This window comes from Scylla paramamosain, chromosome 5 (genome assembly GCF_035594125.1).
Source record: "Scylla paramamosain isolate STU-SP2022 chromosome 5, ASM3559412v1, whole genome shotgun sequence".
In the NCBI taxonomy this organism is placed as follows: domain Eukaryota; kingdom Metazoa; phylum Arthropoda; class Malacostraca; order Decapoda; family Portunidae; genus Scylla; species Scylla paramamosain.
This window is the reverse complement of record NC_087155.1, coordinates 24100531-24119687: the sequence shown is the minus strand read 5'-3', so window position 1 is coordinate 24119687 and position 19157 is coordinate 24100531. Positions and strand designations below refer to the sequence as shown.

Genomic DNA, 19157 nt, shown 5'->3' with positions numbered 1-19157 from the left:
GATAACTCGTTAGTGGCAAACTGATGATAAGGAAGAAACAAAATACTATTGGAGAGCCATCAACTTTACAATTCTCTACATCGGCTGCCTTTCTGTTCCAGGCTGCCCCATCCTTTCTTCCTTCACCCAGTTCTCTACCTATTCTACCCTCTCTTAACATTCTTAACCTCCATTGCGTTACTCCACTTGTCCATCAACTATCTGTTTACTTCATAATTCTTCCTGCCCATATCCCATTTTTTTCCCTCTGACAGTGGCTAATACATCAAGTAAGTGTTCAATCTTAAGAGTCAGCAATGATAACGACAGATTGTATAGAGATAAACGACATGGAGATAAGGTATCGGTCCTAAATATGCGGGAAGAGCGGAGGCTGTACTGTCACCGTACCTGAGCCAGTTTATCATCACCCACACGCAGGTAAGATCTTGATCCGCATTTTGAGACGCTTTTTATATACTCTCATAAGGACAATTTACAAAAGCCATAAAGAAATTGGATTCTCACGGGTGTTTTTTCCCATTGTTGGTATAGAATCTTTGATGCAATATCACTACAATCTTCAAAATGCTAAAAAAAAAAAAAAAAAAAAACCTGAAGAGCTTCCACTACAACCCCTTAAAGGTAGTCGAGATAAGACTCCGAAACATTTAGGAATACTGGCCATTGTTAGCGTGTGTTGACTTCACTTAACTTAATTAACATCACGTGTACGTAAAGAAACACAAAACTGTGCAGTGTTGTTACTAATGCATACTACATATATCGAAACTGCACTTCGTTATCTTTTTTTTATTAAAGAGAGAGAGAGAGAGAGAGAGAGAGAGAGAGAGAGAGAGAGAGAGAGAGAGAGATGGATAGATAAACGAATAGATAGACAGGTGGATAGGTAGTAAAACTCAAAATGCAGCTTTACGTTAAACCTTTGTGTGTGTGTGTGTGTGTGTGTGTGTGTGTGTGTGTGTGTGTGTGTGTGTGTGTGTGTGTGAACGAGACACATCTTCAAGTCAAGTATCCCTGAAAGTAATTCCCGCAGTAAACACTTCAGCTGCGCCTCCATCACTGTGCAGTACCCCCCATCTCCACTTTTTTATATAGTTCTCTGGCTTTGCTTGCATACATGGGAGTGAATCAAATCAATGGGCGTGTCGCATTCGCTTCTCCGCACGCTGGATATGTGATGTCGAGAGGGATTTTTGCTGCACTATTTTTTTTTCTTTTTTTTGTAACTGTTCTGCGTAATTCTATTATTTTTCAGAAAAAAAAAAATTATCATAATTTTTCTAAGATCCATATCTTAATATATGCTAAAATTTTTCACAGGTAAATAATGAATGGATGGATAGATAGATAGATGGATAGATAGATATATAAATATAGATAGATAGATAGATAGATAGATAGATAAATAGATAGGTAGCTTGGTAGGTAGGCAGGTAGGTAGGTATAGAGATAGATGCATACATAGATACACAGATAGATAGATACATATATACATCCACAAATAGATAGATAAATAAATAAATTAAGTAAATAAATAAATAAGTAAACAAATAAAAATGACCAACATATCACTGTGTTTACCATCAGAAGAATAAAAGAAATTTATGGACGTATAAATCCTCTCAGCTTATATAACAATTTTTAGGACAGCAACTTTCCTCTCTTTTACGTCAAGAAGGACTTTGCAAAATTAATGGATTTTCTGGGACCATTGTATTACTTTTAATGGACCAGACCTTAATAAAACATGTTAAAATTTACGTAAAAGAGAGAGAGGGAGAGAGAGAGAGAGAGAGAGAGAGAGAGAGAGAGAGAGAGAGAGAGAGAGAGAGAGAGAGAGAGAGAGAGAGAGAGAGATTTGTAAATTAATTAATTTGTAAATTAATTAATAAGAAAAATACATAATCCATTTCACTGCGATATGCAAGATTTAACAGCACTTTAAGTAATGTATGAAATCTTTATAAGCATCTACAAGAAAGAAAGGGATTGAAAAGATTTGGTTCGCAATTTCTAGCCGATATAACCTTTGGAAGTGGCTGTAGATCAACAAAAGAAGTCTCATAGTGGTTAGCAATTAATGAAAGATGAGCCAAATACCAATGAAAGAATTCAATATACGAAAAAATAAATAAATAAATAAATAAATTCGAGCTTGGAAAGAAGAAGTTTGCGAAACTGTAAAACACTACAAGATGAGAAAAACGGTGACTTCATATAGCACTTCTGAGCAATGCAGGTGATGAAGGCTACCAGGGTGACATCAAAGGACACACACATGCTAAGCCACAATGGAATGGGGTGACTATTAACATGCATTTTCTTATTAGTGGCTGGATAAAATGGAGGGTGTATGATTAATATCTTTTTGTATACATACAGTTTTCTACATTAGCAGGCACTTATTCACCATTTGGTATTTTTATTTATTTTTTTTCCTTCGACAGACAGCGCCATGATCGTCTCCTTTGTAATGACGTTGTTCCTCATATTATTCTTCCTGTGGCCCTTAGTGCAGGAGATGGAGAGACGAGACGCCCTTCTCCTCAACGCCACACTAAGGCAGGCGATGCTCCCTTCAATGTGTGCATGTGTGTGTGTGTGTGTGTGTGTGTGTAATTCACCCAAAATCATAACTTTTCAAATGCTGTGGCTTTGTAGGAGTGTAATTTAATGATACCGTGTAAGGTTGGATTATTATCTTGAAAGGTAACACTCACAACGAAATGAGTTGCTGGGTATTTAATAGTTTTTACAATGCCAGTAATTTCATTCCCGAGGAGCAAAACTGTCGAGGATTGGTGAAATAAAAATAGAAAGTGCCATTAGCAATTATCAAGGACCAAATGCTAACCTCGTGATGGTCAGATATACGCTCCTTGGAGAGACTATAATTTTATACACTCCCACACACCCTCCCAAACCCTCCTTCACTTTCCTACACACCCTCCCATACCCTCCTTTACTTTCCTACACACCCTTTTCGATCTATGTGAACTCTTCTTCACATACCTCAGTAACAGTTTGTTCATGGAAGACAGGAAGTAGCTGCTTCCTCGTCGGGGAAAATCTTTGCGCCCTGGTGCGCGGACCTCTGCCTGCCAAGTGTCGCTGTGATGGGCAGGAAAGTTACGTTTCAACATCTGCGAACAGTGTGTGTGTGTGTGTGTGTGTGTGTGTGAAATTCCAAGGCAAGACAAACGTAATTTTGATGGATTGCTATGATCACAGTTGAATTGTCATTGAAAATATGTGTTGATAACGCTCTCAGAAAAAAAAAATAAATAAATAAATAAAATTTGATAGGTGTAATGATACATAATGCTGTAACCCAAACCTCTTAATTGTTCTAAGTTTAGCAACCTCATGTGCACACGTCATTATTTTTCTGAACGAAGCAAAAACAATTATTTTCTTAATCAACTTAATCAATGCCAAGTTTGGCTTTCGTTTCCGTCCATGAATGTATTTTGGGCTACCAATGCATTGGGACATTCTTAGCCACAATAGTATAGCAGAGAGAGAGAGAGAGAGAGAGAGAGAGATGGCTTCCATTTAGTGACGTATGAACCACATCAAAGTCTTCATTAAGCAATAAGTAGCAAGAGGATGAATACATTGCAAACGGTCCTCCAATATCCATTTCATTATGGCTAAATTAACCTATTTTATTAAAAGACCTTTCCTACTAATTTTTTGGAGAGCTGCCACATTTATCAATGCACTAAGCAGAAGTATAGTACACTACTATTTTCGTATTAATCACTTTTATTTTTTTTTTAGATTACCCTCTTTTTACTATAACATATCAGAGTGACCAGAAAAGGACAAAATTTAACGCTCTCTCTCTCTCTCATGCCTCCACTTTATTGCTGCAGTAACAACGCGACCCAGTTTGTGAGCGAGGAGTGGCTGCGAGCAGGAGGAGTACTGGTCAACTCAACTGAGGACGAGGAGCTGAAGGGCGCGCCCAGGCCAGTACAACCTGACTGGTCTCTTGTTCTCGGCACCTTCCACCACACCAAGGACGAGAACTTTGAAGAGTTCCTCATCAGTGCGGGTACACTTCAGGGGACTTGAGTGGTGGATGTGGGGGGAGGGGAGGAATGGTCTTCTTTATCTACTATAGTGGTGGTGGTGGTGGTGGTGATGATGGTTCTGTTATTTCATATCACAGAGAAGGGATTAAGGGATGGTGTGTTAATAGCAGTGAAAGGGTTAAGTTAATCGACCCGTTGTCCCTGGCAGGCTTGTCGTTCTTCACGCGGACCATCATCCTCAGCACCTCCCCCTCCGTCACCTTCGAGCGGGTGTTCCAAGACGATGATGACTACTATGACCTCCCAGGTGACAACTACCCAGGTATGTATGCATTTGGTCAGTCAGTGAGTCAATTAATCTCTCTCTCTCTCTCTCTCTCTCTCTCTCTCTCTCTCTCTGTTTAAACCGATAGTAGTGTTCCCTTCTCATTTTCACTGTCACACAGCACCAATTTCTTTATATATTTCTCAGTGCATGCATATCTTCCTTCAGAGAGAGAGAGAGAGAGAGAGAGAGAGAGAGAGAGAGAGAGAGAGAGAGAAACATCTTTGCTGAAAAAATTATAACTAAGGAAAGCATTCATCACTGCTACTTGATGACATTAAAGTACAGCAAGCAAGTGTAAAAGACATGTCTACGCTGCCTTCCTCAGATAATTTGTAAGTCAGCAGGAGGAAGTGTAGCAAGTCACTATAAATTAATTCTTTCAGATGTCAAGTACTGGGATGGAGAAGGAGGAGGAGGATGGGGATACGAAAAGGACAAGAAGTTTCAGGTGGTGCTGACTACCTCCTCTATAGTCACATTGAAGCAGAGGTTTCGCCTTGGCCATCCCTTTACGAAGCAGGATTATGACGGCACGCCCTCCAAGGTGAACCTAATATGGTGCCTCAATTACCTCTGTTCCACACCTCATTCTAAAGCAATGATCAACTGTAACCTAAGCACATTCATTCTATTGCTCTGTCCTGTCCAGCTTTAGAAAATAAGTCTCTCTTCCTCATTTCCATGTTCTTTCATTTCACTTCACCACTTCCCAGTCATATCTTGAAGTTAAGGTAAAACTGTATTCCTGACTTAAAGTCCCTTCAGCAAATACACTTTTATTTGAGTATGTACTTTCATTCTTTATCTGCCCTTTCCTTCGACAATCCCTTCCATTTCTTATTTTCACCTACCAAGCAGTCAACCACTTTATCTTCCTCTTCACTTAATACTCCAGCTGCTTCTTACCTTACTCATCCTTTCACTTTCACACTTCATCTTTGTCCATGTTGAGCAGCACACTCTTAGCTGAGTTAATGGGACACAAAGGATTGTATTTGGCTTGCAAAACTAATTTGTAGTGTGAATCTTATCACTGGTGGCACAAGCACATACAGACAAGAAGTGCCTTGCTATGAGATTATTATAATGTGTATGGGTTGTGAGTGTATGCAAGGCAACATATTTATGCATATGTTTTTCTCCAGAATACTCTCACCTTTGTTGCACCCAATGTACTCTACCACTTCAAGGAGAAGGAACATGTCAACACCTCCATTTACCACAATTTTGACCAGGAAGGCCTTATCACGGTAGGTCTACTTACATAAATGTCTGTAAGGACCTTTATTGCTGCCTCTAATCCTCTATCTGAATTCTATTCCTCACTCTCAGCCATTCCCCTCTTTCACACACTTTCTAATTTCTTAATCCAATGAATAAGAACATAAGAACATAAGAGAATAAGGGATGCTGCAAGAAGCCATCAGGCCTATACATGGTAGTCCCCATATGAAACATACTGTACCTACTTATTTTCACCAATCCTCCTATTTCATGTGAGTAACTTCTTTTAAAGCTTCCTAATGACTTGGCACTAATAACTTGATTACTGAGTCTATTTCATTCATCTATCACTCTCTTTGAGAACTAGTTCCTTCCTATCTCCTTATAAAATACATATAATTTTATCAAGCTTGAATCCATTAATTCTTGCCCTATCCTGACTACTGACCCTAAGGATTTTGCTTGTCACTTTTGTTATATCCCTTATACCACTTAAGGACTTCTATTAGATACCTTGTATCTTTTATAGTAATCCTCCATTGTATTCTAACAGGCTTAAATCCCTCCTGTAATATGGGGATCAAAACTACACATCATAATTTAGATGAGGTGCAAAAAATAAAAGTTTAATATTACTTGTGGACTAATGCTCCTAAAGATGAACCCTATTAATAATTCTGTTTGTGAAGTACACTCACATACACACACACAGTCTTGCTTACATCTTAATTAATGAATGAGTGAATTTACCATAACTTTCTTGGCAGACCATCATCAGCGGAAGGACAGGCATGCAGGCAAGACGACACTTCCGCCGGGAAGAGGATGTTTGAAGCAGACAGGTTATTGCTTTCTGTTTAGACTGGTCACTGTTCACTGTAGTAATCTTGTTAGTTTTAATATTCCCATAATTCTTCATCAATTACATAATCAAACTAAAAAAATAAAAAAATAAATAAATAAAAAAAATAAAAATAAATAAATAAATAAAAAAAATAACACTGAAATACTTCTCAACTTTATCTCACAGCTGAGCTTCTTAGTTTCTTCTGTGGATAATCCATTTAGCTCCTGTCTTTAGGGACTGGCACCTAAGTGAGCCTTTTTCCTTCTTTTCCTGTTGCCCTAGGCCAGTTCCCCTCTTACATTAAAAAAGAAAAAGGAAAGAAAACAAAATTTCCATCATCAAGGTCTCTCCTTATCTGTGATACTCTAAAGCAACAATGGTAAGACTACAACATATTGCCTCACCCCTCACCAACTCTGTCAATGTGTGTCTTGTATAATAATGGTACAGTACTCAAATATTTTTATGCTTTGTAAAATAAGAAACAGTTCTCAAATGTTTTTATGCTTTGTAAAATAAGAATACTAATTTATATTTTTCTCATTACCTTGAATTCTTATTTTCTCATGTTTCATAGCAAAAATTCTTCAGTTGTTCATCAGATGAAAGATTTTTCATAAAGACATCTTATTGTTCTCTTGCACTGTTCAAACAAGAATTTCTAATCTTTCCCAATGCAAGTAACATGTAAGAATCTCCAATTAAGAAATGTTACTGTACACAAGTAAAAAAAAAAAAAAAAAAATATGGCTACAATATGCCTACCTACTTATTTGCAAAAAAATATATTTTACAGAAAACAGTGCAACATTAAGCATATGTTAAGCATTTCAAAGGAATCCTTTACATAAGAGTTGCTTGTTTCTTTTATATTATGTTAGATTCCTGTATTCTGCTTTTTCCTCTCAAATTCTCTCCTTTATGTTCAAAAATACAGACAATTCACTCCTTCCACATTATAAAAGGCAACTGAAGGGGACAGAAAGGAAAATGGAAATCCCTTTCTCCATACTGTTACTCCCACAACAAGACTACCTTGTCCAGACTGCATCTCGGGCAAGAATTGGCCTGGCATAGAAACTGTTACAGGTTTGAAAGAAAATAAAAAAAATGTAAGCCTCTTAATCCCACAAGTTTTTCGTACACTTGTAGATATGTCAGAAAGGTGTTTTCCAATCAATAGTCAATATACATGTATATTTTGTGCTTTTTATTGAACAGGATTATAAGTTTATGTCATACTATCAACTATCATAAATCAACTATCATAAGTAACAAGTAGCATTCTTAATCATACAATATAACATTTGAGAATTCTCACTGATGAGGTAAATATTCAATCCCGTAAATTGTTTTCTTAAATTAAAATTAAAATGATGAAATGGACTTTTTAAATACTGAAATTAACTTCTTAAAAATTAGTCATTCCCTTTGAAGCATTTTTTACCAAACCAGCCACCAGTAACATCTACAAATAGCAGAAAACTAATGAATTGCAAATCAATGTTCAGGGATCTCACATCAAACACGATTATCAAATTAATCATGAAGATATTATGCTGGGATGAAAATTAGTGTTCAACTGACATCAACTGATCAACAATAACATCAAGCATCACTTGGCACAGTCTTCACAATCACTAAGAATACATACAGCATTGTAAGTTTTGATACAGACTTGCCTTTAGTTTTATGTTTAGATATTTACCTTTAGCAAGATGTTGACTAGATAATTTCTTCACATACCTGAAACAAGAACATAGAAACAAATATCAGTGATGTCACTCTAGTAATTAAAGTGATCTAAGTTTGTCTAACAACCACTGGAGCCGAAACGTTTTTCTTCTTTTTTGCTTAAGTTCCTAATGACAGTCCAAATAATTTTGGCATAGACCATTATGTCTCCTGACCTTTTCAATGCACTCCACATACCGTTATTTGTATTTATGTGCTCTATACAATTCTTCAAATGTTGCTTACTCTCACTAACTATTTACTTCCCAATAAATCAACTTCAATAAATTTGAATCTGCATTTACAGTGTATGGTCACTTGCTCAACAAAGAAAATTACCAGTGCCTCTCTCATATTTATGGGAATAGCAAACTGATTATAACATTTTTTTCTTTTTTATCTAAACAGAATATATGATCCTCAAAGCATACTGCCATCCACCTGTCACAACAAATGCCCACCTCTGTTACGTGACATTTACCAATAAGGTAACTTTTCTCCATCCCTGCATCAAAATGATGTTGAAAATACTCCAAAGCTTTATAAGCATCTTACCTTTGGCACACTATATTGCATTCAGTCATCATCATCATCATCTGATGGGACAAACAGTTCATTTTCCTCCAGGAAGCTTGCAATGTTCTTGCTCATCTCTGCTCCCGTGAATATACCCAGTGACGTTGTCATGGTGATGCCCATATAGCCTGTGGGACACCATGCATATACACAATCATTAGTACTTCAAATGGCCTGGAAGTTAATTAAACTATAGATGCAATACTACCTAATATTTTGAGAGCTCACTTCACTTCACATCTTTAAAAAGATCTAGATCTGCTATTAATTCATTATTAGTTTATCAATTATGTGTTTGTGTGTGAATTTCATTAATTAGATTTCAAAACAGGTGCTTCAGCAGGAAATTCTCTCAACAATGTCTCCAGCTTTTCAAAGAATTCATCCTACTCTTGATCTAGACATTCCAACCATTATCAAATAACCTCTTCCCCCTTCCTGCCTGGAGCCCACTTTTCATTTATTATCAGTCACAAGGAGGCTCCTCTAGCAGCACACAAAAAGGTCGTGGGGCAGAAAAATGAACTAGTGGTGTTCCTTCACAAAGAGCAGCCCAGCACCACCTCTTCACCAACCCCATTTCATCCTTCACTACATCATTTTTCCATGTGTCTATATTAGTAACTGGTTATAGGATCAGACTTTCTTAGTGTCATATGAAAAATCATACCCTGCAGGAAACATCACTTCTCATGGCATTAAAGAAGTGCAAAGTGATCCTCATTTGTCTAGGGCAGAGCTGTCGCTAACCAGCCCTGGGTCCCCTGCCCCCCTCCCCCCACCAGCCACAGGCATGGGGTCCTCATCATTCTTCAGCTTAGCTATTAAATGTAAGATTTTCTATGTATCTTTTCACTATCCATTATTTAATGGGTTCCTATTTCATTTTTAGAATATAAATGTGCATTGTACATGTTTATTTCTTTGGTCATTGTGAAATGATGGCCAGAAAATCCCAGGGTGGTGGTAGCTGGCAAAAACACTTTACTACAGAGTTTTTAAGAACATAATCTTATAGCAAGAGAGCAGTGTATGGCAGATGCTCCTTACTTATATTCACAGCCAACTCTATCTAGGCGATTTGAATATATTGCTTGATACTGATCAGGCTGAGGTGAAACTGAAGGTTGGCGGGCTTCATACGAAAATATCCCTATGGCTGCCAACAGGACTCACATGGTATTTTCTGTTAAAGTAGTGTATATCACCATATCATGCATCATTTATATAAATATGAATCACGTAATATTTACCATCATTTCATTATAAGTAAAATGCATTAATTCTCTAGTTTTCAAAGTTTGTGGGATTTGCATGAGTATCAACACAATAAGGAGCACCCTCTTGCACGGAGAAACAGAGGAGAGTGTTTGGAAATATCTTGGACAGGAGGCACCTTCTCTAGAAGACTCTCCGTGGAAAGGGGAAGGGTTAGATTGATGATCTTCCTGTAACATCTTCAAGAAGCAATGTATAAATGGGTGAAAAAATTTAGACAAAACATTTAGTGATAAATGAAATGTGAAAAACAACTGATATAGAATCAACAGCCAACAATGATACAGCTGGTTGTAACATAACAGTAACTGCCATGTGTGACACTGCCTTTAGTCCACAGACATTTTTTTGGCATATAATTTGCCAACTTGAGGACAATTATAGCAAGACAATGTCTTCTCACACAATCTATCATGTTTGTTTTCATTATGGGATGAAGCCAGTGGAGATTGCATGAAGTAGTGCATTTTTGCCACCATTATGGGCATCATTTGGTAGCAAAAAACAAAAGACGACAGAAAATATCATCTGTGTTATGGACATCAGATTTAGTGTTATTTTAGGTGAGGACCATAAGGCTCTACACATTTAGGAATATTGTTTTTCATTACCTTTATGGATACTGAGAAACTTACTTCGTTGAAGTTTTTGTCACAAATTAATAGTTTCCATAATACAGGGAATTTTTGTTAGGTGATGCACATCTGCTGTGTTTACAAATGCGTCCATATTGCCACTTTCTTCTTCTCCTGACCTGTAATCAAGGAAACACACTTCTCGCAAGATGACATGGCAACCAAGTGATCTGTGTCCTTACATGCACCATGGTGGCCTGGTCCTCCTACCTCCATGTGATTTTGTGACTGGTTGATTTACTCTATCTTTATTTCTATTGACTGCACAGTTGAAGACAAAGTTTCAATATAGCACTCAAACCTAACATTTTTCAAGCCTCATAATCTGAAACATTACTCTGAACCATAAAAATGGCAACCATAGTTACAAGTCATAAGAAGGTGGCATGCATTTGTAAATGCAGCAGACATGCATCATCTAACAAAAATTCCCTATATCAGGGAAACTATTAATTTGCAACAAAAACTTCAATAAAGTAAGTTTCTCAGTATCCATGAAGGTAATAAAAAACAATACTCCTAAATGTGTAGAGCCTTATAGCCTTCTCCTAAAATATCTGATTTAATTTAAAAATGCCTACACCATTACATCTTTATGAGAGAACCAAAAGAGGTTCACTGTTAAGAGGTCTCACTAAAAGAACGGATACGGAAGGTTTATTTCAAAATAATGGATAATCACCTAGACAATCTTTTTTTTTTCCCTCCTTATTTTATATGAAATATTTCAAGTATTTGAAGGTTTCTACATAAGTATGAAAAAAAGGATGAAATGTCAGATTATTACCAAAATCTTACTCCCAGTGAGGTCTAAAGCACTGTTCAGGGGGTGCTGTGAACTTATCATTAAACCCAGCTGTGACTTCACTGAATGTTTCCCTTTGTGTCTCACAACACAAGGGGGCAGTCACAGCCTGCCCTCTAAGGACAACTCTCTTCCTCCTCACAAAACTACAAGCACCTAATAACACACACACCCTTCACCCAAAAATTTTAAAATCATCATGGCGACTCCTACACCAGCCTCGGAGTCCCCATCTGGGGAGGGGACCATAAATGTCCCCAGGTCGGACTGCCTTTCTGTCGACGACCCTAAGTGTCTTGACACCCCCCTCAACTTTTTCTTCATTAACTTCTGCAACATTCGCGGTCTAAGATCTAATTTTCAATCTGTAGAACACCACCTCTCCTCTTCTAAACCTCATCTTCTTTTCCTCACTGAAACTCAGGTGTCTGAGGCAACTGACAGTAGCCCCTTTTCTGTTCCCTCCTACTTTCTCTATCCTCATTTTCGATCCAAAGCTGGATGCTGCGTTTATGTGCGCAATGACTTAACCTGCTCTTGTGCCCATGCTCTTGAATCTTCCGAGTTTTCCACCATCTGGCTACGACTACAGAGTCACTCTCATACTAAATTTATCTGTGCTGTATACCTCTCTCCTAACTCCTCTGACTATAAGAAATTCTTTGACTACTTAACTTCCAAAGTGGAGCACATTCTAACCCTTTTCCCTTTTGCAGAGATCTCCATTCTTGGAGACTTCAATGTTCACCACCAGCTTTGGCTTTCCTCTCCCTTCACTGACCATCCTGGTGAACTAGCCTACAACTTTGCTATCCTCCATGACCTAGAGCAATTGGTGCAACACCCTACTTGTATTCCTGACCGTCTTGGAGATACGCCCAACATTCTTGACCTTTTCCTGACCTCTAATCCTTCTGCTTATGCTGTCACCCTTTCTTCTCCGTTGGGCTCCTCTGATCACAATCTCATATCTTTATCTTGTCCTATCACTCCAATCCCTCCTCAGGATCCCCCTAAGCGAAGGTGCCTCTAGCGTTTTGCCTCTGCTAGTTGGGGGGACCTGAGGAGGTATTTTGCTGATTTTCCTTGGAATGACTACTGCTTCTGTGTCAGAGACCTGTCTTTGTGTGCTGAACGCATAACAGAGGTGATAGTGTATGGCATGGAGGCGTACATTCCTCACTCTTTTTCTTGCCCTAAACCTTCTAAACCTTGGTTTAACACAGCTTGTTCTCGTGCTATACATGATAGAGAGGTGGCCCACAAAAGGTACTTAAGCCTTCCATCACCAGAATCTCATGCACTTTATATTTCTGCCCGGAACCATGCCAAGTTTGTTCTCCAACTAGCCAAAAACTCCTTCATTAACAGAAAATGTCAAAACCTTTCAAGATCTAACTCCCCTCGTGATTTCTGGCATCTAGCCAAAAATATCTCCAATAACTTTGCTTCTTCTTCTTTCCCTCCTCTACTTCAACCAGATGGCACCACTGCTATCACATCTATTTCTAAAGCTGAACTCTTTGCTCAAACCTTTGCTAAAAACTCTACCTTGGACGATTCTGGGCTTGTTCCTCCCTCTCCTCCACCCTCTGACTACTTCATGCCACCTATTAAAATTCTTCGCAATGATGTTTTCCATGCCCTCGCTGGCCTAAACCCTCGGAAGGCTTATGGACCTGATGGGGTCCCTCCTATTGTTCTCCGAAACTGTGCCTCCGTGCTTGCACCTTGCCTAGTCAAACTCTTTCAGCTCTGTCTGTCAACATCTACCTTTCCTTCTTGCTGGAAGTTTGCCTACATTCAACCTGTACCTAAAAAGGGTGACCGCTCTAATCCCTCAAACTACCGTCCTATTGCTTTAATTTCCTGCTTATCTAAAGTTTTTGAATCTATCCTCAACAGGAAGATTCTTAAACATCTATCACTTCACAACCTTCTATCTGATCGCCAGTATGGGTTCCGTCAAGGCCGCTCTACTGGTGATCTTCTGGTTTTCCTTACTGAGTCTTGGTCATCCTCTTTTAGAGATTTTGGTGAAACTTTTGCTGTTGCCTTGGACATATCAAAAGCCTTTGATAGATTCTGGCACAAATCTTTGATTTCCAAACTACCCTCCTACGGTTTCTATCCTTCTCTCTGTAACTTCATCTCAAGTTTCCTTTCTGACTGTTCTATTGCTGCTGTGGTAGACGGTCACTGTTCTTCTCCTAAATCTATTAACAGTGGTGTTCCTCAGGGTTCTGTCCTGTCACCCACTCTCTTCTTATTATTCATTAATGATCTTCTAAACCAAACTTCTTGTCCTATCCACTCCTACGCTGATGATACCACCCTGCACTTTTCCACGTCTTTTCATAGACGTCCAACCCTTCAGGAGGTAAACACATCACGCAGGGAAGCCACAGGACGCCTGACTTCTGATCTTTCTAAAATTTCTGATTGGGGCAGAGCAAACTTGGTATTGTTCAATGCCTCAAAAACTCAATTCCTCCATCTATCAACTCGACACAACCTTCCAGACAACTATCCCCTCTTCTTCAATGACACTCAACTGTCCCCCTCTTCTACACTGAACATCCTTGGTCTGTCCTTTACTTATAATCTGAACTGGAAACTTCACATCTCATCTCTAGCTAAAACAGCTTCTATGAAGTTAGGTGTTCTGAGACGTCTCCGCCAGTTTTTCTCACCCCCCCAGCTGCTAACTCTGTACAAGGGCCTTATCCGTCCTTGTATGGAGTATGCTTCACATGTCTGGGGGGGTTCCACTCATACTGCTCTTCTAGACAGGGTGGAATCAAAAGCTTTTCGTCTCATCAACTCCTCTCCTCTAACTGACTGTCTTCAGCCTCTCTCTCACCGCTGCAATGTTGCATATCTAGCTGTCTTCTACCGCTATTTTCATGCTAACTGCTCTTCTGATCTTGCTAACTGCATGCCTCCCCTCCTTCCGTGGCCTCGCTGCACAAAACTTTCTTCTTTCTCTCACCCCTATTCTGTCCACCTCTCTAACGCAAGAGTTAACCAGTATTCTCAATCATTCATCCCTTTCTCTGGTAAACTCTGGAACTCCCTGCCTGCTTCTGTATTTCCACCTTCCCATGACTTGAATTCCTTCAAGAGGGAGGTTTCAAGACACTTATCCACCAATTTTTGACCACTGCTTTGACCCTTTTATGGGACTGGCATTTCAGTGGGCATTTTTTTATTAGATTTTTGTTGCCCTTGGCCAGTATCCTTCCTACATAAAAAAAATAAAAAAAAAAAATGGGACAGTGAGCTTGAATTAATCCTTTAAAATCTAACACACACACACACACACACACACACACACACACACACACACACACACGAGTGCTTTGCAGCACATTTAGTGGAATCATTTGAAGCAAACAATATCATATAATCAAAATATAACTAAGATAATTCCTAAGAAGCTCCAAAGCCAAAGGGAATGATTGTCACAGAAGTCTCCATTTATTCCTGTCCTTGAAAGTATTCCTATCCTGCACATTCTAATCCTGTTATGTCACTGCACGTTTAAATCCTCATGTCTTCCTCTCACACATTCCAGCATTCTATTCTCTTACTTTATTGAGAGTTATCCTCACGCATCCACCACAGCAAGCCCTCATAATGACTCTGGGCTGTCTCACTTCCTGCCAGTTTACAAGGACGAACACCTAAAGCTGGTGACACCCTCGATCATTCCACATGTAGTTCCCTCACCTGTGATTGACATATTAGATCTACAACTGGATACATCCACCAAAATGTTATAATGGCCAATTAGGACCTGGAGCCAGCAGCAAAGAGCCAAGCTTGTCCTAACCTGCAAGCTTGGTGGAGTGTGGCTTGGGCAGGACAGCATCAGTCACGGTGAAGGTCTCGTTGTTGGGTTTGGAGAGATGCAGCTGCCTCACACCCCTAGCAGCAGACACCGCCACGCGATGAGCTGGCCTTAGGACAGCAGCCATGATGATGGGCCTTCCTATTTCCTCAAATACCTGAAGTCCCTTTCGGCCCCGGGCACCAAGCCAGCCAACCTCAACCTCCGTCAGTTCTATTCAGTCTCTCGATCGGATCCTCCGATCCACTGTGCAGATGTTTCCCAGCCAGTCAATAGTTACGTTTCGTTCTTTCTGTATCAAATTATCTCCACAAATCTAGTAATGAAATAGTGATATTTTTGCAACAATTTCTGACCTATTAAACAATAAATAATGATCAAATACTTTGATAAGGATGTTACACCTGTGTTGTTATTGGATAAAAAATCTCCGTTCTCTTACAAGTTGCAGAAAGAAAAACTTTCCCTCATATTTTTCCCTTATGCATGAAACAAATATGAAGATGTTTAAATAACGTTGATAAGGATGTTGTTCCACTTGTGTTGTTATTGGGTAAAAAAATCTCCGTTTCCTTACAAGTTGCAGAAAGAAAAACTGTCCCTCATATTTTTCTCCTATGCCTGAAAACAAATATGGAGATGTTTAAAAAAAAAAAAAAAGTGGTTTTATGGCAGCGGCGAAGATGGCCTCTCTCACCTCCGCCATCACTTCCATCAACGCCTTCACCCACCAGGGCACCGACACCTCCCTCACCAACCACAGGTTTCATAGTCTTGAGGAGGCCAGCACCAACGTGAGTGCCAATCTGATCCAGCGAGTGTCGTTCCTGGAGGCGTGGCACAGGACGATTCTGGGCTTGTTCCTCCCTCTCCTCTGACTACTTCATGCCACGTATTAAAATTCTTCGCAATGATGTTTTCCATGCCCTCAACAGGAAGATTCTTAAACATTTATCACTTCATAACCTTCTATCTGATCGCCAGTATGGGTTCCGTCAAGGCCGCTCTACTGGTGATCTTCTGGCTTTCCTTACTGAGTCTTGGTCATCCTCTTTTAGAGATTTTGGTGAAACTTTTGCTGTTGCCTTGGACATATCAAAAGCTTTTGATAGAGTCTGGCACAAAGCTTTGATTTCCAAACTATCTTCCTACGGTTTCTATCCTTCTCTCTGTAACTTCATCTCAAGTTTCCTTTCTGACTGTTCTATTGCTGCTGTGGTAGACGGTCACTGTTCTTCTCCTAAATCTATTAACAGTGGTGTTCCTCAGGGTTCTGTCCTGTCACCCACTCTCTTCTTATTATTCATTAATGATCTTCTAAACCAAACTTCTTGTCCTATCCACTCCTACGCTGATGATACCACCCTGCACTTTTCCACGTCTTTTCATAGACGTCCAACCCTTCAGGAGGTAAACATATCACGCAGGGAAGTCACAGAACGCCTGACTTCTGATCTTTCTAAAATTTCTGATTGGGGCAGAGCAAACTTGGTATTGTTCAATGCATCAAAAACTCAGTTCCTCCATCTATCAACTCGACACAACCTTCCAGACAACTATCCCCTCTTCTTCAATGACACTCAACTGTCCTCTTCTACACTGAACATCCTCGGTCTGTCCTTTACTTATAATCTGAACTGGAAACTTCACATCTCATCTCTAGCTAAAACAGCTTCTATGAAGTTAGGTGTTCTGAGACGTCTCCGCCAGTTTTTCTCACCCCCCCCCCAGCTGCTAACTCTGTACAAGGGCCTTATCCGTCCATGTATGGAATATGCTTCACATGTCTGGGGAGGTTCCACTCATACTGCTCTTCTAGACAGGGTGGAATCAAAAGCTTTTCGTCTCATCAACTCCTCTCCTCTGACTGTCTTCAGCCTCTCTCTCACCGCCGCAATGTTGCATATCTAGCTGTCATCTACTGCTATTTTCATGCTAACTGCTCTTCTGGTCTTGCTAACTGCATGCCTCCCCTCCTTCCGCGGCCTCGCTGCACAAGACTTTCTTCTTTCTCATCCCTATTCTGTCCACCTCTCTAACGCAAGAGTTAACCAGTATTCTCAATCATTCATCCCTTTCTCTGGTAAACTCTGGAACTCCCTGCCTGCTTCTGTATTTCCATCTTCCTATGACTTGAATTCCTTCAAGAGGGAGGTTTCAAGACACTTATTCATCAATTTTTGACCACTGCTTTGACCCTTTTATGGGACTGGCATTTCAGTGGGCATTTTTTTTATTAGATTTTTGTTGCCCTTGGCCAGTGTCCTTCCTACATAAAAAAAAAAAAAAAACCTACCTGTCGGTTACGTTAGGTTAGGAATTAGTCATGTCCATGTCCATCTCCATCATGTTCAAGCCCATCATGTCCATGCCCATGTCCATTATGTCCATGTCCATGTCCATGTGCATGTCCATGTCCATCATGTCCATGTCCATGTCCATCATAGACATAGACATTAACATGATGGACATGGATATGGTCATGATTATATATATATATATATATATATATATATATATATATATATATATATATATATATATATATATATATATATATATATATATATATATATATATATATATATATATATATTTTTTTTTTTTTTTTTTTTTTTTTTTTTTTCATGTTGGAGGAACGCCGGCCAAAGGAAAAAAAAAAAAAAAACACTGAGATGCTGGTCCCCGATAGGGTCCGAACCGGTAGTCAAAAATTGAAGGATAAGTGTCTTGAAACTTCCCTCTTGAAGGGATTCAAATCATAGGAAGGTGGAAATACAGAAGTGGGCAGGGAGTTCCAGAGCTTACCAGATGGACATGGACATGGACATGAAGATGGAACGCCACCCGTGCTGCCGTACCACCGTGCCGCCGTACCGCCCAACAGCTGCGCTGCCGTGCCGCCGTGCCGTTACATGCCTCAGTGCCGCTGTGCCGCCGTCCGTGCTGCCATGCCGCCGTGCCGCTGTCCGTGACGCTATGCCACCATGCCGCCGTACCGCTGTGCCACCGTCCGTAGCGCCGTACCGCCTTGCCGCCATGACGCCGTGCCGCCGTCTATGCCACTATGCCGCCGCGCTGCTGTTTGTGCCGTTATGACGCCGTGCCGCCATGCCGCCTTTCCGCCGTGCGTGCTGCCATGCTGCCGTGCCGCCGAGCCACCATGCCACCGTGCTGCCGTGCCGCCATGCCGCCGTTTGCCATGCCTCCGTCCGTGTCGCCATGCCACCGTGCCGCCGTGCTGCCATACTGCCGTGCCGCCCTTTACCTTGTCGTCCGTGTCGCCATGTCGCTGTGCCGTGGTGTTTATAGTCCATCATGACAGTCTACTCTAGATTCTTTACACGAAAAATATTTCCATATTGACATTCTTTTGGTTATTACTTAAACGTGCAAACACGAGAAGCCATGTAGGCCTCTCTGTTAGTACACCCACAAACGTTAATAACTTTTCGCAGGCAGTGCGTATACAGAGAGTATGAAAATTATTTTGATATTTGATAGTAATTTTGTGTATACAACATTATATCTGTTATTCTGTATTAGATAAAAAATATCTGTCTCACAAACAAACTCTGTTATTTGAGAGTTAGGAAGGGCAAGATGGCAGAAACGGCGTCAGGATCAGAGTAGATAACCACCAACAGTATGAGTTACTGAACGTTTTTATTACTTTCTTCCAGTTTTTAGATTTTAAAAGGCATATTATGTACTATTTAGTGCTTTTGAACCTGCTCCTGATTGCTTTATGTTAAATATAAGTAAATGTCTTTTGCCACGTCTAAATGAATTAACGAATTTTTTTGTAGGAAATAATTTGGTATTGTATGAACA

The 19157-nt window shown here is 39.8% G+C and overlaps 2 protein-coding genes across 2 annotated transcripts; one reads left to right on the top strand and one right to left on the bottom strand.

Moving 5' to 3' along the window:
- Window positions 1-2122: 2122 nt before the first annotated feature.
- On the top strand, window positions 2123-6974 carry LOC135100686 (uncharacterized). The gene is made up of 7 exons (XM_064003849.1): window positions 2123-2304; window positions 2451-2565; window positions 3882-4063; window positions 4252-4365; window positions 4755-4915; window positions 5517-5621; window positions 6363-6974. The coding sequence occupies exons 1-7, from the start codon at window positions 2295-2297 to the stop codon at window positions 6426-6428; spliced, it is 753 nt and encodes a 250-aa protein (XP_063859919.1). The 5' UTR covers window positions 2123-2294; the 3' UTR covers window positions 6429-6974.
- A 660-nt stretch (window positions 6975-7634) lies between these two features.
- LOC135100688 (essential MCU regulator, mitochondrial-like) lies at window positions 7635-15568 on the bottom strand. The gene is made up of 3 exons (XM_064003853.1): window positions 15306-15568; window positions 8732-8880; window positions 7635-8188 (listed from the first exon to the last, which is right to left on the bottom strand). Exons 1-2 carry the CDS (start codon window positions 15448-15450, stop codon window positions 8753-8755), a joined length of 273 nt encoding a protein of 90 aa, XP_063859923.1. The 5' UTR covers window positions 15451-15568; the 3' UTR covers window positions 7635-8188; window positions 8732-8752.
- Between the last annotated feature and the right edge of the window lie 3589 nt (window positions 15569-19157).

Excerpts from the sequence above, each read along its gene's own strand:
- LOC135100686 (XM_064003849.1), top strand. Across the intron at positions 4,366-4,754 it reads CCCAGGTGACAACTACCCAG|ATGTCAAGTACTGGGATGGA; the intron begins GTATGTATGCAT and ends TAATTCTTTCAG. Across the intron at positions 5,622-6,362 it reads ACCAGGAAGGCCTTATCACG|ACCATCATCAGCGGAAGGAC; the intron begins GTAGGTCTACTT and ends CTTTCTTGGCAG.
- LOC135100688 (XM_064003853.1), bottom strand. The coding sequence starts at position 15,450 with ATGGCTGCTGTCCTAAGGCCAGCTCATCGCGTGGCGGTGTCTGCTGCT. Across the intron at positions 8,881-15,305 it reads ACACTCCACCAAGCTTGCAG|GCTATATGGGCATCACCATG; the intron begins GTTAGGACAAGC and ends GGTGTCCCACAG.